The 25492-nt window shown below is 41.7% G+C and overlaps 3 protein-coding genes across 3 annotated transcripts; all 3 read right to left on the reverse strand.

The window, feature by feature from the left end:
- Positions 1-598: 598 nt before the first annotated feature.
- Positions 599-9192, reverse strand: LOC141444677 (inactive peptidyl-prolyl cis-trans isomerase shutdown-like). The gene is made up of 6 exons (XM_074110262.1): positions 8860-9192; positions 7753-7872; positions 6642-6790; positions 5042-5157; positions 4045-4247; positions 599-3603 (listed from the first exon to the last, which is right to left on the reverse strand). Exons 1-6 carry the CDS (start codon positions 8919-8921, stop codon positions 2859-2861), a joined length of 1395 nt encoding a protein of 464 aa, XP_073966363.1. The 5' UTR covers positions 8922-9192; the 3' UTR covers positions 599-2858.
- A 918-nt stretch (positions 9193-10110) lies between these two features.
- Positions 10111-16976, reverse strand: LOC141444520 (uncharacterized). Its single transcript, XM_074110067.1, has 5 exons — positions 16896-16976; positions 16534-16701; positions 15826-16190; positions 14270-15641; positions 10111-10275 (listed from the first exon to the last, which is right to left on the reverse strand). Exons 1-5 carry the CDS (start codon positions 16974-16976, stop codon positions 10111-10113), a joined length of 2151 nt encoding a protein of 716 aa, XP_073966168.1.
- A 1643-nt stretch (positions 16977-18619) lies between these two features.
- LOC141444776 (uncharacterized) lies at positions 18620-19599 on the reverse strand. The gene has a single exon (XM_074110412.1). It carries the CDS (start codon positions 19551-19553, stop codon positions 18984-18986), a length of 570 nt encoding a protein of 189 aa, XP_073966513.1. The 5' UTR covers positions 19554-19599; the 3' UTR covers positions 18620-18983.
- Positions 19600-25492: the final 5893 nt, after the last annotated feature.

Genomic DNA, 25492 nt, shown 5'->3' on the forward strand with positions numbered 1-25492 from the left:
AGATAAGACAATCTTGGCCAAATGTATCAAATCAAAACATTAAACTAAGGGGCTGTTTCACCATTCATTGATTAGTGTTATCCGACGGTTAAATGTGATGCCGTCTCCGTCTATTTGAACAAAACGAATAGAGACGGCATCACACTTAACCGTCAGTAACACTAATCAATGGATGGTGAAACAGCCCCTAAATCATCAAACATTTTTTAACTTTTACCAGCAGCTACAGAGAGAACGCATGTTCTTATACCTACCTAACAGTAATTTGCATTAATGTAGCCGACTAAATTGTGTCGTAAATACCAGACTACAAAATTTAAATTAAATTGCTGCCAACTGCCAAACCACATGCACAGAAAGCTTATTTTTATTTGTCTTAGTTTTCAATGGGAAGCAAATCAAAAACATTTTTTTGTTGTAAAATCTTCTTTTATTCTGGTACTACATATGGATGTGCTCCTTCTTAAAAGACCTAATCCACAATTTCTAAATTACGTGTAGTTTTTTTTTTTTGAGTTAATTTAAATTTCGGTTCTTTTACCTTTTCATTGTACTTGTAGTGTCTACTCTTGTGTCTGATATCCTGTCAATCGTTCAAAGTTTAACTGGAAGAGATCCCTTTAAGGGATAAGTTCGCCTTTGTACATCTTATTATCCTGTGTTATGTTATTTTCATGTGTGTTATGTACAATAAAGAGTTTTACAATACAATACAATACGTGTAGTAAGTCTCGATTTAATTTTAGACTCACTCAAGATCGAATATCTGTTGTATCTGTCACTAAACTAAAAATTTTAAACTTAATACATGTATTCTTAAATGTAGACATCAATACAAAATTAAATGCATCAAAATTATTAAAATCACTTCTAAATAATATGGATATGGCACATGTTTTGGTTCTTTAAAAACATTTAAAAAACGCAGCAAGCACGAGTCGGACTCGCGCACGAAGAGTTCCGTATTATCTGTACAACATTCATTAGACATTAGCAATAAACGGCAAAAAATCACGTTTGTTCTATGAGAGCCCCCCTTAAATATTTATTTTATTCTAATTTTAGTATTTGTTGTTACATCGGCCACAGTTGTACATAATCTGTGAAAATTTCAACTGTCTATCACGGTTCATGAGATGCCTGGTGACAGACGGACGGACAGCGAATTATTAGCAATAGTATAGAACCCTAAAGGTGATATGGTCTTTATCGTGAAGCAGTGGCGTAGCTACCGGAGGGTTAGACGGGGCAGTACCCCGGGGCCCCCAAGCTAAGGGGGCCCCTCGGACTCTGACTTACGAACTATAATATGACAAATCTGGAGTACGTCGAATACGGAACCAACGATTTTCAATAGTTTAGTGGGGGCCCTAGTTTATTTTTTGCCCCAGGGCCTTTGGTTACCTAGCCACGCCACTTGTGAAGTGAGGGCTATCGCGTATGAATTCGCCGCTAGTGGCGCTAGTGTAGCGTGAGGTCTAATCTCATAGTTTTTGGGTGAGCTACGCGAGTTTATTCATAATAAGAAAATTTTTGTGAATATTTTGCATTACCTAAATTTATTATGGCAATTATGCGTTACGAGGCAATGAATGTCTATGTTTTGAGACAGTTTTATTTTTCGGAAACCTTTGTCCTCCCTTTTTTCCGAACAAAACGGGACTACGCAGCACTGTGGTTGCTCAATATTTTTATGGTACGGTTTTAAGGTGTGTTAAATTGATTTCAATCTAAACTTTATTTTCACGCCCGTAATAACAGACTTTGAAAGCCACACTTGACAACCTCACGCAACAGTGGCGCCATCTAGAAAGACAAAAAAATAGCCCTCATTGAATGGTGTGTGTGAAGTTTGTTATCCAAGTGCCCGCGTGGGAACTAATCCTAGTCTCATTCTAAGAGACCTGTGCCCAGGAGTGGCAGTTTTATGGGCCGGAACTGAAGCACCACATCTTTTAGTATAAAAATAGTATCTTTTCAAAAGATCTCACTTCTTAAGAACTATTTAACATTTAAAGTAATGTTCTATCAAATTGATAATAAACCTTTTAGAAATATTTTTTTAAACATAAGGGCCTTATCATACTAGTGAGTTGCGGGTGAGTTGAAAGCGAGGCGAGCGCGCATCGAGCACGCAGCGAGTTCGCTTCGTTAGCGCTGAAGACGCCCTATTATTATTCAGTGGGGCGGTCCGCCCCGGACGGCACATTTAGAGGGCAGCAAAATACCATAAGAATTTTATGGTGATGTGAAGTTCCCAATCCGCACTGGGCCCGCGTGGGAACTACGGCCCAAGTGTTCTCATTCTGAGAGGAGGACTGTGCCCAGAAGTGGGACATGTATAGGCTGCGATGATGATGATAATTCCATAACAAAAAAAATGTCGCACCTACGATTCGGACCGATTAGAATGAGTAGGTACCCTAAATAAGAGGGTGGCAAAATTCTCCTCCGCCACTGTTATTACTGTACTTACGAGGGCTGCGCGCTCGTCTCGCTCTCAACTCGGCCGCAAATCGCTAGTGCTAAGGCCCTAAAAGTGTTACTCGCTGGTCTCTCTCGCATGCTTGCAATTTAGGCTGCCTGTGCACTTGATCGAAGCGAACAGCAACAGTAATACGACAGTTTTGTCTTTCGGAAACCTTTGTCCTCCCTTTTTCTCGAACAAAACGGGACTACGCAACACTGTGGCATGCTCGATATTTTTATGGTACGATTTTGAGGTAGTAAACGAGATTTAAATGTAAACTTTGTTTTCACGGCCGTAATAACGAACTAACCACCCACTATACTTCAGGCAGAACCTTTGTCTACAGTACAGTGGCGCCAACTGGCAGCCTATATTCCCATTCGTTGCATTATAACAATTTTCTGATAATAGAAACTTTTTTCCTCTTCCCCTCCCCGTCTTCAACTAACGTCAAACCCTTAAACTCCGTAATCATAGACCTGATACACCCCACTTCATCTTTAGTCAACCCCAAAGGCAAATCAAATTTGACATACTCGTGCCTTCCCGCCAAATCTTGACACATGTCACGGACGCCATTTTGAAAATCCTCGTCCACGTCATAGACGCTTTCTTTTTTTGCGGGCTCGGATTCGAACGCATTCTGCCACAATTCTTTTTCTTTCGCCGCCGACCTTTTTATGTACTCGTCTAATTCAGCCAGTGTTTTGCCGATATCTTTGTTTTTAGGCTCGAGTTTTAATGATTTTCTGTAGTATTTCAATGCTTCTTCGTTGTTACCTAGCATTTGGTACGCCTTGCCGTAATAAAACAGGGCTTTACAGTGTTTGTCTGTATCAGTGACATATTCTAGATTTTCTAACATAGATATGGCATAGTTGGGCTTATTTAGTTTGCAGTAACACATAGCAAGGTTAACATATGTATTGATTCTTAGTCTCTTGATTTCTGCCTCCTCGATTTCGGTTTCTGGCCTTGAAATATTTAAAACGGACATGGCTTGTTGATAATTTTTCATCGCAGGCCTGTATTTTTTTTTTCTAAACAAATCTTTGGCTTCAGCGTGGAGGGAGTTGACAGTTCTGATTGTTACTTCATATTTCTTCTGCTCTTCCATTGGTAAATCGTTGAATCTGGAATGAACCAAAATTTTATTAATAAGTTTGTTCAATAAAATAAGTCATTTATTTTGTTTTTAACCCCCGACGCAAAAAGAGGGGTGTTATAAGTTTGACCGCTGTGTGTCTGTCTGTCTGTGGCACCATAGCTCTTAAACGTGTGAACCAATTTGAATCCTTTTTATTTTAATTTCCAGCGATGGTTCTTAGACATGTTTTATCAAAATCGGTTCAGCCGATACGATATTGAACTTTGAAGTGACAATGTCGGGGGATTTCCAACTTTTTATTGGTTAGGTTATACTGACTGTGTTTTCGGTAGTAGGAAAGCTTCGCGAATGAAAAACCATTCCAGCAACTCCCCTCCGCATTGCCCCCACGTGATGCTCCGTTCCTTCACTAGCCAGCCTGCAGTAGACAGGCAGTCTTACACGTGTAGTAACATAAGGCACTCACGTGTCCGGCGCCCGCCTGTCCGTGACCTTGTACAGGGCGATCACGAACAGCGCGGTCTCGGGGCGGATCCGGGGCGGGACCCCCATGGGCCCCCACGCCAGGCTGGGGGCCACCAGCGCGTGCAGCCTGGCCGTGGGGCCCCGCACGGTGCTCAGGGCTAGCTCGAGACCGGGCAGGATCTTACCGCAGCCTAGGCGGAGTTTCTGAAAAGAAAGTTTATTCTTTACTAGATTTTACTTACGGCTTCGCACGCGTAAGCCTTTAACCATTACATCTGGCAGTTTATTTATTTAAATCCCACTAACATTATAAATGCGAAAGTTTGCAAGTCTGTTTGTTTGTTTGCTACTTCATCACATCTAAACCGCTGAACCGATTTAGATGAAATTCGGTTAACGCATAGTTTGTGTCGAAAATACAAACTGAAATATAGATGCACAGAAAAACCAGAAAAGTAAGACCAGCGCTGGGAATCGAACCCAAGTCCTCGGCATTCCGTGCCGTGTGCTATACCACCTGGACAACGATACAGACACGAATTTCTCCTATGCACCTCATATCTCAGCTTGAGTTGTTTCTTATTTAGCCACTTAAGCAGCGACACTAGCGACATCTATGCCGTAGCCCTCATCGAGCAACTTTTCGGCACTCCATCGGAACTAACCGCTCACCCGGACAAGAGATATCGTTATTAAGCAATCAAATTAAGATTGGTTTTTTGGAATCTTTTTGTATTTTTTATTTAAAAAAAATACAAAAAAACAAAAAGATTCCAAATTAAAAACCAATCTTAATTGCATAGTTTCTGTCCCAGGGAAGGACATAGGATAGTTTTTGCCCAACGCCAAGAGAGTTGCGGGCAACCGGTGTGAGTTGTCGTTCATTATGGCGTTCTAAGGGGGAGCCCTTTGTTCAGCAGTGGACGTTTTCCCACTGATGAAAACTGACCTGTTTAATTTTCGATTAAACTTAACGAAAATCAAAAATAGACTCTCACCATAGGAGCTCCAAAATTCATAGTAAGTGTAGAGTCAAAAGGTATCTTCTCCTTTTCCCAATACGCCGCATAATGGATTGTTACCTCAGCATCTACAGGCACCAATGGTCCGTCACCTAGGATATTAACACTTATTATTATAAAAATAGCCTTTATTCACTGATAAAATTAAATACAACATATAGTTTGTTGACACCAGCCTCATTCATATCAGGTTGTCTCCGGGACATAGGCCTCCTCCAGCCGCTACCATTCTCCTCTATTCCTCGCTTCTCTGCGAAACACAAGCTCACCACCTCTTGTATTGCCTTGCTCTAGTCCAGGGTTTCTCAAAGTGGGGTACGCGAACCCCTAGGGGTTCGCTATTCGACGGTAGGGGGTTCGCGACAAAGTTTACGTGATGGTGGCTGCAAGACTGGCAAGATGATTAAGATTGGTTTTTCGAGTCTTTTTGTATTTTTTAACTCCAAATTTATAACTTATTTGTTGTTGTTTGTTTCAGTTTGTATTTTCGTTGGCAAGATGATTCTTACCTATATTTGTTACCTTTTATTGAAATAAATAATATACATTATAATTATGATTGATGATGATTGAAATAAAAATAAACTTAGTATCTCCAACAGCCACTTTTATTACTTTCTTTGGGGGGGAGGGGGGGAGGTAGGGGTTCGCTGTCGTCTAGAAACTTTAACAGGGGTATGTGGAGCCATAAGTTTGAGAAACCCTGCTCTAGTCCATATCACCCTCGCTGACCTTATCACATGGCCACTTATTATTCATCATCATCATCATCTCAGCCATAGGACGTCCACTGTTGGACATAGGCCTCCCCCATAGACCTCCAGTTGCTTCGGTTGGCAGCGGCCTGCATCCACCGTGAACCCGCGGCTTTAACCAGGTCATCCGCCCATCTTGTTGGTGGACGTCCTACGCTGCGCTTGCCGATCCGCGGTCTCCACTCGAGAGCTTATTATTAGAAATAGGGAAATCTGGATTTGAAGATTCAAAAGTCAGATCATAAAGCGAATCCGAAACCATTATTTTGATGCTATTAAAAACAACCTTTAATTAAATTACCTTAATTTTTTTATTATCATATTGGATAAATGACTGGTAAGATTGAAACTGCATGATATTGATATTTCATAATCATAACAAATAAAAAAGTAGTTTTTATTTTGTACAAAACAAAAAGTATCTAACGATTTACTAAGGACATGGTCACTCTGTAATTAAAAGTGTGGTTTTACTTGAATATGATTGTGAACAATCCATTACCAATTGCTCAAGGAATAGGGTTGTTCATTCTCATGTCTCCTGAATCACCCAGTACTATGCTATATCATAAATAAATATCATGGGGACACTTGACCCAATTGACCTAGTTACAAACTAAGCAAAGCTTGTACTATGGATACCAGGCAATGGATAAACTTACTTATATGGATAAATACATACTTAAATACATATTGAACAATCATACAAATATCTGCTCCAGGTCCTTAAGCTTCGTAGTCAGGTTCTCTAACCACTTGGCCATTGGCCGTCCGGTCAACAAACACATTTATACATATTTGTGGCATCTCTCGGCATTTACCTTCCTCGATTATCAAGATCTTGCAGTCTCCGCTGGCCACGCAGTCTGTCATCTTTGCGGAAAGTTCTTTGAAGCTCAGGTACTCCGGAGACGACAGCATCTGCTTCTCCGCTGAGTCCTCAATGGTCTTCAAAATGTCCTCACAGTCACTGAGAAACAATAAGTCCTGCTTTAGTATTGTTAGGTTTGCATTATTGTACACTTAGTTAAATTATGTTCAAATTTGTACTGATAAGAATGATGATTTACTAAACAAAGTGTTACCTGACAATGTGAGTAATGTTTTTAAGGGCCTTCTCTTCAACTATAATTTTTTTTTTGGAGGCTTAAGTGCACCTGTGTGACTATGCCAGCCTCATTGAAAGACCCGATGGCTACATTCATCAAACACTTCTATTGCAATGTCCAGATTATCTGGCTGCAAAGGAGTGCTTGATGAACCTGTGAATTCGTACTGCATCTTCCGATACAGACAACTCAGAATAATATATTTACTGCATCATTGAACAGGTCCAAATCACTCAAATACCTCTCACGGCTATCCTTAGTCAATACACACTCCACCAAAAAATGTACTGAGTCCTCAATCTTATTGCAATGCTTAAAAGTATAATTATTAGTCTCCAGTCACTTAAGCCTCAAAATAAATATAGACTAAAAGAAAACTCCAGAGGCGTACCTGGGTAACCAAAGGCCTTGGGGCAGAAAATATACCTAATAGAGCCCCAATCGTTTGTTCCGTATTACGAATTCAACATACTCCAGATTGTCAGGTATATACGACGCGTAAGCTCCCCAATTTCTCTTGTTAGTTCCGGTACATAATAGTCATTTATCTGATTCTAGCCCTGCTGCAGCTACACCACTGCTAGACTCTTAAATGATTACTTTAGAGTTTAATTTCAAGTCTTAATAAGATTCCAACCAGATGAGAAATACAGTGAACTATTCACTATTAAATTAATTAATGATGTTTCTCTACAACCATAATGACTTGAGACTTAAAGTTTAACATGCAAATAGAACACAATTTTTTATAATTCCTGATGGATAGATAGGGTTCAAGAAAATAACTTTTATCTAAGTGACTAATAAAGTTTTGTATTGTAACCTGGATTCTTCTTCCTCATCATAGAGTTGGAACAGCTCGTCATTCAGGTTGGGATCAAGACTCTTCTTCTGCTTAAAGTCCAAATCTATTTGAAATTCCGTGTCTGATGTTAACAATTCCCTGGAACAATCAAATAAGCAGTTTTAATTGATTTTCATCATTATCATTATCAAACAACTCTTAATAAAAAACAATAGTACAATGTTATTATTGTTTAAGTACCTAATTTTAAATAAAAATACTTCACTCTGCGATCCAAAGGGGTAATGCGGCCAGTGTCATGGGAACCCTGCCACAGGCAGATCTTTTAGACGGGGTATTCTTTTTATAATTTTCATTGTTACAGTTAGTTAAGCTATCTTAGGTTAGTTCTTTTTTATGTATGTAAACTCATAATTGTACAAGATTAGTTAACATTGTTTTTAAATAAATTTATGTAATATTATTAGATAGCTTTACACATTTATATCTTTAGTATTAATACAATAAAGTTAGTTGTTTTTTTTTTTCATATCAAACAACTCATTAATAAAAAACAATAAGTAGTACTTACAATGTTATTTATTGTTATGTAATCCTACTAATATTATAAATGTGAAAGTTTGTGAGTGAGTATGTTTGTTACTTCTTCACGCTGAAACGGCTGGACGGATTTGGATGAAATTTGGCAAAAAGTTAGTTTATCCCGATATTCCTACGGGATAGGAAAAAAATCTCGAAACAACAATCGAGTCGAGTTTAGAGTCATGAAATTTGACGGGACCATGATTGTTCTTAATGTAACGTCAATGAAAACAACGTTCATTTTCGGGAATTCCCACGGGAATGTTTGTTGTTTCTTTAAAAAAATAAGGCTCTGTCCATCGGAGGACAATTTTGCCAGTGTCTAGTAGTTTTTGCCGTTGTACGGTAAAAAAAATCTAGAAAACGAAATATGAGAGGTAATGGTGGATGAACGATGACCCACGGGAATGTTTAAAAATCCCGGAAGTTCAATTCAGCTGCTGGACCTAATGAAGCCGCGAGTAAACATTAGTGTTAAATAAAATAGCTTCACAAAATAAAGTTAAGTAATTGTTTTTTTTTTCATACTACAATGTTACTGACCTCAGGTTTATTCCCTTGGAAAACTGTATCGGTTCTTCTATAATTTCTTGGACATCTTCCATTGTTCTGAATTAATTACGTACTTTCGCAGTTAAATACCTATTCTAATTTGCGACTGTTGCAACGGCAATACATAAATTAAATTTGTATATATACAATGCTTGCTTGAGCTTGAAATTGCTCGCTTTGCTATTGCTTGGTATACACAGGTAAACACACTCTCTCTCATCTATGTATGATTGCTTATTGCTTGTTGCTTGCTTTGCTATCTATGCATGCTATGCACGTTTTTTTTTATGTTAAGTAATTTCGGGAAAACCAAAGGGGTTTATCTCATGCCAACAACTTTCAATAGTATGTCCATCCATAACTTTACATGGACACTAAACATTAAAATAGCCATGTCTTATTCGGGCCAATTCAGCGGAAAATGGATGGACTCGTACTAATGGTAATCTCGTATCAATGATACGTATCATAATTGGTTTTCTTAATTAATTATACCAACGGACGACGTAGAAAAGCGCGTAAGGGCGTTTAGGTTTAGGCGTTATCAAGTGCATATCAACAGCGCCACCTGTGATTCGGGTGCAGAAACTATTTCACGGTGAAATATCAAGAATGGGAGTAATGCAGTGCAGTGCAGTGCAGTGATGAATATTTATTTATTCTAAATATATTTTTTCTGAAGCAGTCAGAAAAGTCAAAAATGTATTTTTTTTTTTTTAAAAGGACATGACAAGTATGAGAATTGAAACAACAAATATTACAGGAAAAATAAAATATATGGTTTGACGTATCGCCTCTCAAATTTCGTAATTCATGTGCGTTTTTTTTTCATTCGCAAAGATTCTGCGAAATTTTTGCGAATATGAATATTAGAAAAAAATACAATTATTAGACAATAGTGGGTTAATAAAATCAAAATACATTCATTTCTTATGTTTTTTATACAAGAAAAAATAACTTAACCCCGTAATCACATTATCAGTCTTCACTTAATCATTTGGTATTATTTATTTATTTAGTTTGCAATGCGTTCGTATAAACTCTGTAATTCTCGGAACAAAATACAAACGGAACGCACTTCGTTCGAACGAGACTGCCATATAGATAATTGTCACCAGAACGAAAAACTGAATATTCACATTCGCATTCGCGAATGTTGGTAGCAGATATTTGCATTCGCTTTCGCATTCGCAATAAATGTTAAAAAATCACATTCGTTGTTACACAACTACACTAGTTACATTAGCGTTTATCAAACTGGAACAGGCGCGGCTCACTCCCATGATTTTGTTCTCCGCTACAAGTGGATATCTGTCCCCTAGACTCTAGTCCTGTTAAAGTGCTGCTTTCATTTAATGTTTCATCACATTTTAGCTCAATTATTTCAAGATGATAATCGGCTGCAATCTCCTCACAATTAACAAGCAATAGCGAACAAGCAAAAGCAACGTTAAGCAATATGTAATCGTCTGTACCTATTCATACGCAGTATATTTCATTTAATATCATTGTTAATTGTGCAACTATGCTAAAACGACATTTGATGATGATGACATTTCTACCTTTACTAGTGTATTTTGGGCGTAGCAACCCTAGCACTACACGTGCCGCGTGCGAGTGAACACGAGTTATGCGATAGGCAAAGAAGTAAGCATGATTATTATTTATTTATTTATTTATTTATTATGCCTAAACGTCACTTTTGTACGGAAGTGAAGCTTGTGTACTTGTACCTTGTACTATTACTTATTCTGTGCCGGAACGTCTATTTTAGTGTAGTATATATTTCATGATTGGTTTTTTGGAGTCTTTTTGTATTTTTTGAGATATGTATGCATAGGAAAAATTCGTGTCTAGATTCCTGTCCAGCTGTGGTGTAGGGGTTATAGCACTTAGCACGGAAAGCTGAGGACCTGAGTTCGATTCCTAGTGCTGGTCTCTTTTTCTGGTTTTTCTGTGCATCCATGTCTCAGTTTGTATTTTCGGTATATATTTCATCTGTTATTAGTATAGTATAGGCCTTTGCTCAGCTGTGAGACAGAATGGGCTGATAATAATAATAATAATTAGTATAATATTGCTAGTTGCTAGCTGATGAAACTTGATGTTTGCTCTAATTTTACAAATGCGACTATTGTTCTTAACATAGATGCCACTGTTGATCAGCGTGGAGACAATTTACAGACGCTATTTTAACTAGTTCTGCATATAATTACCAGAGGCGCTACTGTTGCAAATTTAAAATATCTGTGCTGGATGTAATGACCGATCTTGATCTATCTATTCTTTCCATTATTCTTTCTTTGTTTAATCTGTAAGTTATTGTCTTGTCTGTCTGTCCTAGTGTCCTGTCTGTCATTGGAACTTTTGAACCATTCCACTCTGTCGTTTGCCGGTTTATTCCCCGTTTTTTTACGAGAAAGTAATTTGAAACTAGTTAAAAAAGTGATAATACAATTTCACCGCCATGTATTCGTAAGTAACTGTTCATATATCTATAAATCCACTGCTACAAATTGGTAAACATATTTTGTTATCGTTTATTTTATAACCTAGCAAGATTTTTATACCTAAATATCAACTATATGCCCGGAGTTTGCTGTGTAATTTTGTACTTAAGATTTGAAGAATCTTAGTTTTATAGGTATTGAATTGTATGCGAAATTTATATTTGAACCGTTAACAACACCGTTTGAAATTTGTTGCGAATTTTGATTCCGAAGGTAACTGCAAATTTCACACCCCAAACTATAGATTACACGACTAGTTTCTATGGTTATGCATGGAATAAATTCGAAAAAGATGCCAATATCGCTCTATCGTCTACACTAGTGCTGAACCTATTTTGCCGCCAAATATTCAGAATAAAAATCTTTCAAATGCATACATGGATATGCGCGAATTGCGGCAAAGCTGGCAAATATTCAACACTAGAGTTTCCTCGCGGCTTTGCTCGCGTAAACCGCTAGATCTCGCATTTGAATTGAAATACCACGTTAACCCAAGATAACCAGGGTCGAGGATGTCAACAAAAAGACAAGGATGCTGAAGTGGAAATGGACCGGTCATATGATGCGAGATAAGGGAGAAAAATGGTCGACATTGATTACAGACTGGACTCCACGTTATAATGCAAAAAGAAAAAGAGGCCGTCAAAGAAAAAGATGGGCAGATGACCTGAAAAAAGTTGCAGGACCGTTATGGGCAAGATTAGCAAGACAAAGAAACAATTGGAAAGAACTGGAGGAGGCCTTTGTGTCACAAGGACACGCTGAAAGTGACTAACTTATTAAAGCAAATATTGTAAATAATCCGTTCTCAGCAATAAAGGCTTTTTGATTTTTGATTTTGATTTTGATACCACGTTAACCCAAAACTTCCTATGAGAAGTCCCAATTGTTGTTAAAAAATATTATAGTCGTTCCAATCGTTTATTTAACTTTTGACAGATTATGCACATGAAGTTTTACAATAATTTTAGGTACAATGTACCACAGAGAATACTGTACTTCATGGACGGTTACCGCCCACTTAGTGATTTCCCATTCGTAATGAATGACCATAGACTATTAAAACCGTTTTGAAGTAAATCGATTTTATAAATAAAACATACATTTAAAATTATTGTGATTATATTTTATATCAAAATCATTTAAAAATAATAAATACATTAATATGCCTTTAGGGATTAAAAAGTTAAAACAACTAAAACAGGCACTGTAATACTATTTTTAATTATACCTACCACGGGCGTCTCGTCGTGAGTGACAACAAACTGGCGTCGCTGCCGCGTCCAGTGTTGCCTGAATTGATAAAATTACTAAATTACCGTCGGAAGTGATAAACATAATAACTTAACATAAATGGTTTATTTTAATATACTGTAAGATAAAGTAACTTAAACACCTGTGAATTTTTATAAAACAATGCAAAATGTTGAGCAAAAATAAAATATTAATGTGTTAAATCAATTAAAACTTCTTCATGAATAAAATCAATCATTAAAAGAAATCGAATCAGTAACGCATCAGGGCATCACTATTTTAATTAGTACTCGAGCTGTCAAAAGTTAAATAAACAATTGGAACAATTATAAGTATGTTATACTAACAGTGACTTACACAAACCTGCGAAGCAATTCAATGGTGCGTGTGAAGTTCCCGATCCGCACTGGGCCCGCGTTAGAACTATGGCCCAAGCCCTCTTGTTCTGAGGCAAGGCCTGTCCCCAGCAGTGGGACGTACATAGGTTGGGATAATGATGATGATTGCATTAACAGTGGGACTCGAAAGGGATCTCCAGTTCCAGGGGCCTTCAAATGTCACAAATTCTCTAGATCAAGTTATGAAAAATTTGAACAGTCCCCTGTAAACTTTCTCTTCAAATTATAATTAATTGAATGTGTGCAAAATGTCAATCTTATAAATTATTTTTTTATTAATCATAATCAGGCGACAGGGTACTGTTTTTTGTACTCTTGGGACAATGTTTGATTAAAAATGTAAATAAATTGACATGCATATTGATTGGAATACTAGGTACTTTATTATTAGAGATGCGCCAAATATTCGTTTGAAAGAAAGAAAAATGATTTATTAACGGTCCCAACAGTACCACCACCAAACACAAAAAACAATAATATATTACTATACAAGCATAATTTACAATAAATTGTATGGTGTTGACACCAATTGTCACCGAAAAAGGGTCTCCACTCAGCATGTGTTGCTACACAGTGGGTGCAGCAACGCTGATTTTCTGCAGAGCCCAAATTTGAGCTAAACAACAGCTCCACTTGTTACATTATAAATTATAAATATATAATATTATTAAGATTTAAGATTTAAGATTGATTTATTTGCCAACATGAACAATACAGGATAGGCACACAGAATACAAATAAACTAATAAAAAATGCGTTTGCCAGTCCCTTGCACTGTGTGGCAAAAGGAACAGGCTCAGCTTATGCTGCGCTTGCTCAGAAGCTGCCAGCGCTGGTTTTCAGCCTGCCCCGTTGACAGGCTAGCTAGAATGGCTTACATAGCAGGTAGATTGGCACGCAAAGTAAAAAAAAAAAAAATGAAGAATGAAATAAAATAAAAAACAATAAAAACTAAAATATCAACACATAAGTACTCTCTTTTAAACACATTAAACAGGTATTTAAATATTACCCACACAGCTAAGACTAAGCCCACGTTTTAACCAAGTGACGGGCATAAGGCACAAAGCAAGAGGCATGGTGATAATAAAAATAACAAAAATAACATAGGTATAGGTATAGGTATTAGCGGGCTGTTTTCCGCAACTCGACGTCTAAGTGCGCCTATTTTGCGTGATTAGGCTGTAGGCACTATTCATGCCAGCCTAGCTCCTGGAGGAAGCCTAGCAGACCCTTCACGTTGCCGGCGACTTCCTGCAGTGACCCCGGTGATCCGAGGTGTAGTGCCCTGTAGTTCGCCACACCAGAGCATTCCAGAAGGATGTGAGTGGCTGTCTCTTCTGCCTCCATGCATGCTCTGCACAGGGGGCTGTCTGTAACACCTAGATTATGTAAGTGCTTGTTTAGTAAAGCATGACCAGTAAGAGCACCGACCAGCAGTCGGAGTTGATCCCTCCTAAGTCCGCGAAGCTTGCGGGACAATCCGGAGTTGATCGTCGGGAGGGCTTCTCTGGTTTGCCTGCATGTATCTAGGTTCGTCCAATATTGTTGGTGCATTACCTTGGTGTTGTGTCGCAGTTTGCCGCGCAGCCATCCAAAGGGCAGAGGTAGAATGGGTTCGGGACCGAAGACCTTCATGTCCGAACCCCCTCTAGCCAATCGGTCGGCCGCGTCGTTACCTCGCGATCCACTGTGTCCTTTTATCCATTGTAGTGTTATGGTGTTTGTCTCACTTACCAACGTCAGAGCTCGATGGCACTCGTAGATTAGCCCTGATGTCATTGTGTCGCTCTGCAGGGCTTGCAAGACCGATTTGCTGTCAGAAAGTATACGGATAGGAAAATCCTGTACCTTCCTGGAGTCAATCGCTGCAGTTGCCATTATGATTCCCATACATTCCGCTTGGAAGACGGTATTATGGGCTCCTAGTGGCTTTGATATGTTGATATTCAGGTCCTCTGAGTGTGTTCCAGAGCCTGTACCAGTTGATGTCTTTGACCCGTCCGTGAAGATCCTTAGCTCTTTCAAGTTGAGTCCTTCCCCCGGGTCTTCGTGTAGTTGTATCTTGTATTTTTTATCGAATACGTACTGTTTGGGTATCCTGTCGGTGACCGCCTCAAAGAGTGGTTCCCTGTGTACCAGTTCATCAAGCAGTTTGGCGTGTGGAACACTTACGCTTTTCCATAGGTTTAGCTTTTTTAGTCTAACCGCCGTCGCTCCCGCCTCCTGTTGGATAAACAGATGCAGCGGCGGCAGGCCAAGCAAAGCTTCCAGGGCCGCAGTCGGAGTCGTCCTCATACAACCCGGGGTTGCCATGCAAGCCAGCCTCTGGAATCGTTGTAGCTTTGCTTCGACGGTGATTAGTTTGGTTCGTGGCCACCAAACCACTGCACCGTAGCTGATTATAGGTCTGATGACTGACTGGTATAGCCATAGAGTGACCTTGGGTGATAAACCCCATTGCTTACCTACCATTCTACGGCACTGCCAGAAAGCCACCGTGGCCTTGTCGATCTTATTGTTGAGATGGTTACTCCAGTTCAATTTGCTATCCAGTATTACTCCTAGATACTTTACCTCCGAACTGAACTGTAGTTCCGTGTTGAACAATCTGGGGGGTTATAGTTGCCCAGCAGTCGTTTGTTTGTGAACATTACCTGTTCTGTCTTCTTGGGGTTGACAGTTAGTTCGTTTTCGATGCACCATCGTTCACGATCCGTATTGCCTGCTGCGTGACGTCACACACAGTGCTGCTGACTCTACCGCTTATTAATATAGCAATATCGTCAGCGTACCCGATCGTGTAGTAATGGTGTTGGTTAAGTCTGGTTATGAGGTCATTTACTACCATGTTCCACAGTAGTGGTGACAACACCCCTCCTTGTGGACATCCTCTGGCTACCAGTGCATGTTGTGTCTCAGATGAGTTGAGTCTGATGATTCTTTTGCTGAGCATGTTACCTATCCATTCGACCATGACCGGATTCACTCTGTGTCTTGTCAGGGCCGAAGTGATGCTGCTGAAGTTGGTCTTATCGAAGGCTCCTTCAATGTCGATGAAGGTGCCGAGGCACATTGATTTATTTTCAATGGCCTCTTCTATTCTGCTGACCACTGCATGTAGAGCTGACTCTGTTGATTTACCTTGGCTATACGCATGCTGGTGTGAGTGTAGACGTATTTAGCTAGGGCATGTTCTCTCAGATCCCGGTCACAGAGCCTCTCCATAGTCTTCAGCAAGAACGAGGTGAGACTAATGGGTCTGTGTGCCTTGGGTTCGGAGTAGTCGCTTTTCCCAGGTTTCGGGATGAATATTACCTTTACCTCCCTCCACCGTTTCGGTATGTATCTATGAGCTAAACACGCTGTGAAAACGGTGGTGAGCCTTTGGATCAGTCGATGTCCTCCCCACTTCAGGAGTGCCGGGAAGATCTCATCCAGGCCTGGGGATTTAAAGGAGTCGAAGCTACTAATTGCCCATTTAACCTTTGATGGCTAATTACCTCGAGTGCTTGTTGCCAGTGCTCCTCGGTTGTAACTGTCTCCTCCTCGGACCAGTGGACTGAGCGCATGATGTGGCAGCCTGGAAAGTGTGTCTGTACCAGTACGCGCTCTGTTTCCTCTGGTGTGCCGGTGAAGGTGTTATCTGGCTTTTTTAGGGAGCCCCCTACCTGATTGGTTTGGTTTGCTAGGACTTTTCTTACCCTGTTGGCCTGTACGCAGGTCTCTATGCTGCTGCAGAATTTGCGCCACGATTCGGTACTTCTGTACCTTAGTCGTTTTTGTATCTGGACTTGGCTTCCTTGTAGTTGTCCCAGTCCAGATCCGCGCATGTATTCATTGCTCTGTTTAATAGTTGTCTTACCTTTTTCCTGAGCCTTTCCAGTTCAGGACCCCACCATTTCACCTTGTTGTTGGTGCTCTCTGACGGGTTGATAAAGGACATGCAGCGTGGTAGGAGTCTGTGATACTATCAGTCAGTATATCTACCTGTTTTTCTATCTGTCCCGTCCCCACGAGTCTGTCTGGGCACGACCGCTCCCCGAGCAGCTGATCCAGTCTATTGGCGTAAAGCACGCGGTTGGTTTTGCGTGGGTTACGCTTTGGGGAAACAGGGACTGTAACTACCTGCATGTCGAAGCGGATCCATCTATGATCAGAACATGATATCTCCTTGGACACATGCCAGTTAGAGATGGTTCCTGATGCCGCTTCTGTAGCCAGTGTTAGGTCGATGATCGTTCTGCTACGTCTATTCACAAAAGTGGGTTCCGATCCCACATTCATGATATTCAGATTCGTGGTCATCAGGTATTCAACAAGAAGCTTACCTCTCTCGTTTGTAACTTGCATCCCCAAAGGACGTGGTGTGCGTTGGAGTCAGTGGCAATGATGAGCTGCAATCCGACCTCTTCGCAGTAGGTTACCAGCCTCGTCATGTCGTGTGGCGGTGGTGCATCAGCCTCTGGCATGTAGACTGAGGCGACGACCACCTCTGGCAGGCTGTGATCTTGCGCTCTATGCACTTTAATAGCGCACAGATCTCTAGAACAGAAACTCGTTAGAGCATGCGCATGTATGTTCTTGGAGATGTAGATGCAGGCCGTGGATTATCCGGGCCCGTGTATGTGACTATCTTACCTCCTGCACTTCGGAGTCCGCATACGATGCCATTCCTGACCCACGGCTCCTGGATCAGGGCAATGGCTGTTGGGTTGACCTCCAACCATTTCCGCATCTGAGCCGTTGCGGTCACACTGTGGTGGAGGTTGGCTTGTATGAGGTTACAGATTGGGGGATTTGGGTTCGCCATCTGACGACAGCACCTCCATCTCCTCCCAATCTGATCCCCAAGGGCCAGGTTGCCTAGGCCCGCAGCGCAAGAGCCTCCCTCCGAACCCAGAAGCAGCTCCTCCTCGTCCTCTGCTTCATGGGTCGGCTTCAGGGGGCTCGACTGCGCTTGTGGAGGAGGCTTAGGGTCAGCCGGGTGTTCCCTTGGCTTCATTCCCTTCGCCTGTTTGGAGCCGGTGGCTTCCTGTTTGGAGCCGGTGGCTTCCTCCTCGTGGCCCGTGTCCGTTGGCAGGTGCTCGGTAAATTTACCTTTCGGACCCTGAAATTTCACGTACACCGACCCTAGCATGTAGCAGAGTCGGCGCTCCCGTTCAATCAGGGTCTGCACCACGTCCTCCGGAGCACTGAAGATGAGGAACGTGTCCCCCTCTTGCCGGTCCACTTTATGGAGGAGCCAGCTGTCCACCCTTGCCCACTTGTTTTGGTAGCAAAGCAAAATAACATATTATATGCAATACCCATACACATACAGCACAGGATATTATCAAATATTATTAGAGGGAGATTTGGTATTTGGCGTATTCTGCATCTTTTTCACTATTGTTTGTTTGTTTGTTTATACTCTTTATTGTACAAAAAGGAAAAACAAAAAGGTTACATAAATAAAAGTTGTGTTAAGTACAAAGGCGGACTTATCCCTGCAGGGATCTCTGCCAGTCAACCTTTACTCAACTATTTGTATTTGGTGGAATTATTCGGTGTGTGTGCTGTTGGTTAGGTTAAGTTAGTTTAGTTTAATATTGTAGGTGCGCCTCCTGAGGCTTCGATGAATTAATGAAAAGAGATTTAGAGGCACACGAACGTATAATAAAGATTATCAAAAAGGAAAGTATTTACAATGGAATATTAAACTAGGGAAAAGGAAGGATATGAGTTTAGCGCAATGGATAGAGTTCTGTTCAGGACCGCGTCGCCGGAAGGAATGTCGCTCCGCTTCTCGACTGGCCTTCTGGGCAATTCAAATTAACTCGAATACGCCGCGCAGTTCCACGCGCCGGTGTGCAGATGTTTACAGTATTGCCAACACGTGGAACCGACTGCGGCTAGCGGGGTAATGTCTTATCTGGACGCTACACTACTCCCCCGCCGAGACCATTGCCTGCTATGGTCGATAGTGATCTGGAAATCTTACATATCGTCCACTTCGCGTCATTCTGACGTTGCTCGGTTCAGGCTCTGGTATTGTTGATGATTGATGGCTGCTGGATGTGTCCTCATCTATAGTGTCGCTGGTCATGAAGGCCGGCTTCAGTCGATCGATGGTCACGGTGTTCGGCTTTCCATTTAAAATGATTCGAAAGGTCTTGTCACGTCTCTCGAGGACCTTGTACGGGCCTGAGTACGGGGACTCTAGCGATCTCTTCGCGTGCCCTTGACGAAGAAAAACGTACTCGGCCGTGCTCAACTCTTTCGGGATGTAAAAAGGTTTCTTCGAGTGATGACTGGCCGGGACTGGGTTGAGTTTTCCAATGTGGTCACGAAGTCTGGCTGCGAAGTCCGTGTAGTCGACCGTAGTGCCCTTCGTAGGCGTAAAGAATTCGCCAGGTAGACGTAGAGGTTCCCCGTAGACGAGCTCTGCTGCTGAAGCTTGTAAGTCGTCCTTCCAAGCGCTGCGGATGCCCAGCAGCACCAAGGGTAAGGCTTCAGCCCAGTGCGTATTGGAGTGGCACATGATTGAGGACTTGAGCTGGCGGTGGAGTCTCTCAATGATCCCGTTGCAGGCCCGGATGATAGGATGTGGTAGGCCGGTGCTCTGCCCCGAGGATGGATGACAAGGTGTGGAGCAGCTCGGACTCAAACTGCCTGCCCCTGTCTGTGGTGATTTTGACAGGGCAGCCGAAGCGGGCGACCCAGCCCGCGATGAAGGCTCGCGCGCAGGTCTCCGCTGTGATGTCAGCCAAGGGGTAGGCCTCAGGCCAACGGGTGAAGCGATCAATGACCGTCAAGCAGTATCTGTAACCACAAGAAAATGGTAATGGCCCTACTATGTCCATGTGGACATGTGAAAAACGAAGTGATGGTGTATGAAATGATGATATGGGTGATGACGTATGACGTGAAATTTTGTTTTTCTGGCAATCTGTGCATTCTCTCGCCCAACGGCGACAATCTCTGCGTATGTCGGGCCAGACGAATCGTTGCGTCACCAATTTTGACAGTTGCTTTTGCACCTGGCTCAAACCGTGCAATGAGTTGAAAGCTGCACGACGAAAGGCTTGAGTAAGGTAAGGTCTTGAATTACCGGTGGAGATGTCGCAATAAATTTCGAAATTATTTTCAAAAGATTTGATTTTCTTGAGATTCAATGAAGACGATGATGATGATGATGAGTCAACTTGAAGAAGCGCTTGCAGTTCAGGATCTTTATCTTGAGCGCGTGCAAGGCTTTCGTAGTTGATTGACCCATTTATTTCTTCTACTCTTGAGAGTGCGTCTGCAACAACGTTATCTTTTCCCGCTACGTACCGTATGTCCGTACTAAACTGTGAGATGAAGTCTAAGTATCGGAACTGTCTCGGTGAGCATTTGTCTCTAGCGGTGGTGAATGCAAACGTCAAAGGTTTATGATCCGTATAGATGATGAAGGGTCTGGCCTCGACCATGTGACGAAAATGTCTGATAGCGTCGTATATAGCCAGCAGTTCTCTGTCATACGGACTATACTTCTTTTGAGCAGGATTCAGTGGTCTTGAAAAGAATGCTAGTGGTTCCCAGGCTTCCGGTGCTGCGCGCTGCTGTAAGACTGCGCCGATGGAAACGTCTGAGGCGTCAGTGTGGATAGCGAGCTCGACGTCTGTCAGCGGATGAGCGAGAAGAGTGGCTTGAGAGAGAGCTTGCTTACATGACTCGAATGCATGCATCATGTCTTCTGTCATCTCGATCTCTTGCGTTGGCTTCTTCTTCGGACCGGACAGTACGACGTTCAAGGGCGCTTGCAAAGCTGATGCACCTGGTACGAACCTTCTGTAGAAGTTGAACATGCCCAGGAATCGTCTGAGTTCCTTGACATTCTTGGGTACAGGGTAGTCTTGGATTGCTTGTACCTTAGACTGCAGCGGACGGATCCCCTCTGCGGACACTTCATGGCCAAGAAAGGTGATGTTCGTTACACCAAACTCACATTTTGCAGTGTTGATGAGGATACCATACTCTGACAGCCGACGAAATAGTTGATGGAGATGTTGGTGATGCTCTTCTGCGTTTCGAGAGAAGATCAGAATATCGTCCAAGTATCCATAGCAGAAATCCAGACCTCGCAGCGCTTCGTCCATGAAACGTTGAAACGTTTGAGCTGCGTTCCGGAGACCAAACGTCATGTATGGAAACTGAAACAGGCCAAAAGGTGTGATAATGGCTGTCTTCTTGATGTCATCCGGATAAACTGGGATCTGGTTGTAGGCTTTGACAAGATCAACCTTGGAAAATATTGTACTCCCGGCGAGTTGCTGCGTAAAGTCTTGAATATGTCGGATCGGGTACTTGTCTGGAATCGTACGCGCATTAAGGGCACGGTAATCGCCGCATGGTCGCCACCGTCATCTTTCTTGGGTACTAGATGAAGCGGAGAAGACCATGGACTCTCAGACTGACAAGCTGTACCGTTCTGCAGCATATCCTCGAACTCCTTTTGTGCGATCTTCAGGCGATCCGGAGGAAGGCGACGGGGCTTACTCGCAATCGGCGGGCCAGGGAGTGTGCGTATATGATGCACCGTATTATGCTTGGGTACCTTTGTGTACCTGAAGGTCGGGTGATGTCGGGATACTGACGTAGGATCTCGTGGTACTTGGATTCCCCTGACATCACCTTCACTGACGAGATGTCTTCGGATGTACCTTGGGTTGGTACTGCAGCGGAAAGAGTAGTGTGGCCATCTATAATGCGTTGTTTTCTGCAATCAATCATAATATTAAAGAAGGACAAAAAATCAACACCAATGATGGGTTTAGCAACGTCTGCCACAACGAATCTCCAATTAAATGCTCGCCGCAAACCCAAGTCAAGTTTCAGCTGCACCGAACCGTAGGTAGATATAACTGAGCCGTTCGCCGCTGTTAACTCGTAGCTGCTCTTAGGTCGGTTGCCACTGAGTGACGTGCGCGGGTATACGCACAAATCCGACCCGGTGTCTACTAGGAAGAGAACTTTCGAGGAACGGTCCATTACGAAGAGGCGGCCCGGTTTGGTATGGCAGTCGTTAGCCGCTACTTCCGGCTGCCGTCGAAGTTTTCCGACCCAGGGTAACTGCAAGGCCTGGTACAGCGAGTAGAGTTGTCTCCAAACCTGTAATGGTACCAGCAGATGGACGGGTCTCTTGGTTTCGACGCAGACCGTGACCGCGCTTGACGTCCGACTGGAGTTTTGTTGCGGGAATTAAAACGCGAGCGCGATCTTGAGTGCGGTTGTCTACTACTGAACTGCGCTTTGAGCGAAGCAATTTCCGATGTTAGTTCTGCCATTTGCTTTGCCATTGCCACGAAATCTGAATTTGAAAAATTTTTGCTGTCAGTGTCATTTTTTACGGAAAATATTTGCGGTTCTTGTGGTACAAGATCGTGCACTTTGTCAGCTAAATCCGCGAGTTCATCTAGCGTTGAATTTGGCTGCGATGCGATTACGACCTGTAAATTTTTCGGTAACCGGCTTGACCATACGGTGCGCAAAAAATCATCCGTCACTGAAGTTCCAGCCAAAATGCGCAGCTGGCGTAAAAATTGCGATGGTTTCCTATCGCCCATTTGCTCACCTTGTAATAATTGCAGCGATTTCTTTTCCTGCGACAATGACAATCTGAAATAAGCTCGTTTTTCAATTTGACGTATCGGTTTTCGGCCGGCGGAGAATTTATATGTCTTTGACTTCTACCGCGTATTGATGTTCAACTGACTAATTACATAATTGAATTTTGTAGAATCAGCGGTTATTCCCGACAAAGAAAATTGCGCTTCCATCTGCGAAAACCAAAGCGCAGGCTCTTGCGGCCAAAACGGCGTGCTCGTACACCGACTTTGAAAACGGCGCCATCGCTGTCACTTGCGCTGTTTCCCTTTGACATTTCAATATTATGTAGGTTTTATATTCTTACTTGAATTTTGCTTGAATTTTGCGTTTCTTGTCCAATGCGGGTCACCAGTGTAGGTGCGCCTCCTGAGGCTTCGATGAATTAATGAAAAGAGATTTAGAGGCACACGAACGTATAATAAAGATTATCAAAAAGGAAAGTATTTACAATGGAATATTAAACTGGGAAAAGGAAGGATATGAGTTTAGCGCAATGGATAGAGTTCTGTTCAGGACCGCGTCGCCGGAAGGAATGTCGCTCCGCTTCTCGACTGGCCTTCTGGGCAATTCAAATTAACTCGAATACGCCGCGCAGTTCCACGCGCCGGTGTGCAAGATGTTTACAGTATTGCCAACACGTGGAACCGACTGCGGCTAGCGGCGGTAATGTCTTATCTGGACGCTACATATCAACTGTGAATAAATACTATTTCATANTCAGACTTTTTTAGGGTTCCGTAGTCAACTAGGAACCCTTATAGTTTCGCCATGTCTATCCGTCTGCCTGTCTGTCTGTCCGCGGGTAAGCTCAGAAACCGTTTAGTACTAGAAAGCTGTAATTTGACATGAATATACATATCAGTCACGCCGACAGTGGTACATAAAAAAAATTAATTAGGGTACCTCCCATAAACGATGATTTTTTCTTGACTAACCCTATATTGTGAGGTATCGTTGGATAGGTCTTTTAAAACCATTGGGGTTGCTAGCACATTTTTTCTATTCAGTGATGTGTTTGCGAATAAATATTAACTTTAATGTGCAAATTTTCATTGAAATCGAGCGTCCCCCCCGCCCCTCTAAACTCTAAACTGTTCGGTGGAAAAATTTGAAAAATTCAGAAAGGTAGTAAATATATCAAATTTAAAAGGAAAATTATAGCGGCTAACATTGCTTGAGAATTATTAGTAGTTTAAGAGTAAAATAGCAGCCTAAGATATAACATATACCTAAACTTGGAAGATTCAGTACACAATACGAAATCCTTAGAAAAATATTGTTTGATTTTTTCGGAATCGGAATGGCTACGGAACCCTGTCCTGGGCGTGTCCGATACGCTCTTGGCCGTAGCATTAATTGTTACGAGTAACAGCGGGAATGAGAGGGCTGCAGCACCCACGCGGGCTCAGTGCGGATTGGGAACTTCATACACACAATGAAATGCTTCACAGGTTTGTACAGGTGTCACCGTAAAGCTCGTGGAAATTTCAAATGTAATTTCGCACATGAATTTCAAAAAACTCAGCTGTAAATGTTTGAACCCACGATCGTCTGCTTGAGAGGCCATATTAGCTACACAATAAAGCATATCTAATTGTACAATTAGTTACATTGCTCATTATTTTCACGAATTTGAAATCCGTAATTGTGATTAAATTAGCAACCACGAATACAATGTAATGTAATCGTCGGCGTCTCGTGTTTGGATATAATTTTAATTTAAGTGCAGTTCCCTGCTTAACTAGAGTATAATAACGTATTGTGTGTTAGGTGTAATTATTAGAATAAGTGCTGCGTCTGAGCTGCGGTATCCTTCATAGCGGACTGACGAGACCATAGAACTGACAATCAGATAAATATAAATATTATAGTAGGTATTCCTAACTACACCGGCGTCGCTACATTCCGCCCTCTCCATCCACGCTTTTTAAGTCTTTATAGTTTTCGTAAATTGGTCATACAGATATAAGAAAAAATATTTGTAGTTTGTACAATAGACAACACGTAGGAAAGTATGTGTCATTGCGTTGTGAATAGGACACTGGCTCAGCATAATGCTGAAGCTTATAATAAACACCCAGCGCTGATTTCAGCCAACCGTTGGTGACCCTCTACAAAGATATACTACACAGTTTTATTACTATACATAAGACTAAATAAGTAGATAGATATCGTAATAATCTCTCTCATAATATCATAATCTCAAACTCTCTCTGTGGCTCTTAAAAATGACCTAAAATTGACTCTTAAAAAATGTTCTTCCCATGGTTTTGAACTATCTCCCCTCTTGCTCGTTTGCTCTCATAATAAAAAAATATCTCCATACTAAATTTCATGTAAATCGATTTAATAGTTTAGGCGTCACGAGGTACATTAGACAGTCAGGTTTACTTTCGCATTTAAAGTAAAGACATAAGGATTAAATTCCATACAGACCGAGTTGACAATATAAATGTATATGGCCTTCTAGCCACTAAAGTGTCACGTGTGACACTTCTATCCCTTCCTAGTTCTGTGGTCAAGACAATAAGGGTCGGCCCGCCTTGACCACTGCTAGATTTTATCACAAACAAGAGATGTTGTCATGCACAGGTTAATTAGTTTAATTATAATACATGACGATTCTAATGATTCATAGGGCTGAGGTTGAGCGACAGTGAGTGGGCCCGCGCGTATTACTGATGGCTCGGAAATAAGAACCACGAGTAGATGCTTGTACGGAGCTTGTCATTTAAAAAAAAACTTACGTTTGTACTTAGGGTTGCCATATAGATAAATGAAATGTCCTGGTAAAAATCCTGACATCACCCTGAGATTTTTGACAATTTG

Source organism: Choristoneura fumiferana, chromosome 30 (genome assembly GCF_025370935.1).
Source record: "Choristoneura fumiferana chromosome 30, NRCan_CFum_1, whole genome shotgun sequence".
Classification (NCBI taxonomy): domain Eukaryota; kingdom Metazoa; phylum Arthropoda; class Insecta; order Lepidoptera; family Tortricidae; genus Choristoneura; species Choristoneura fumiferana.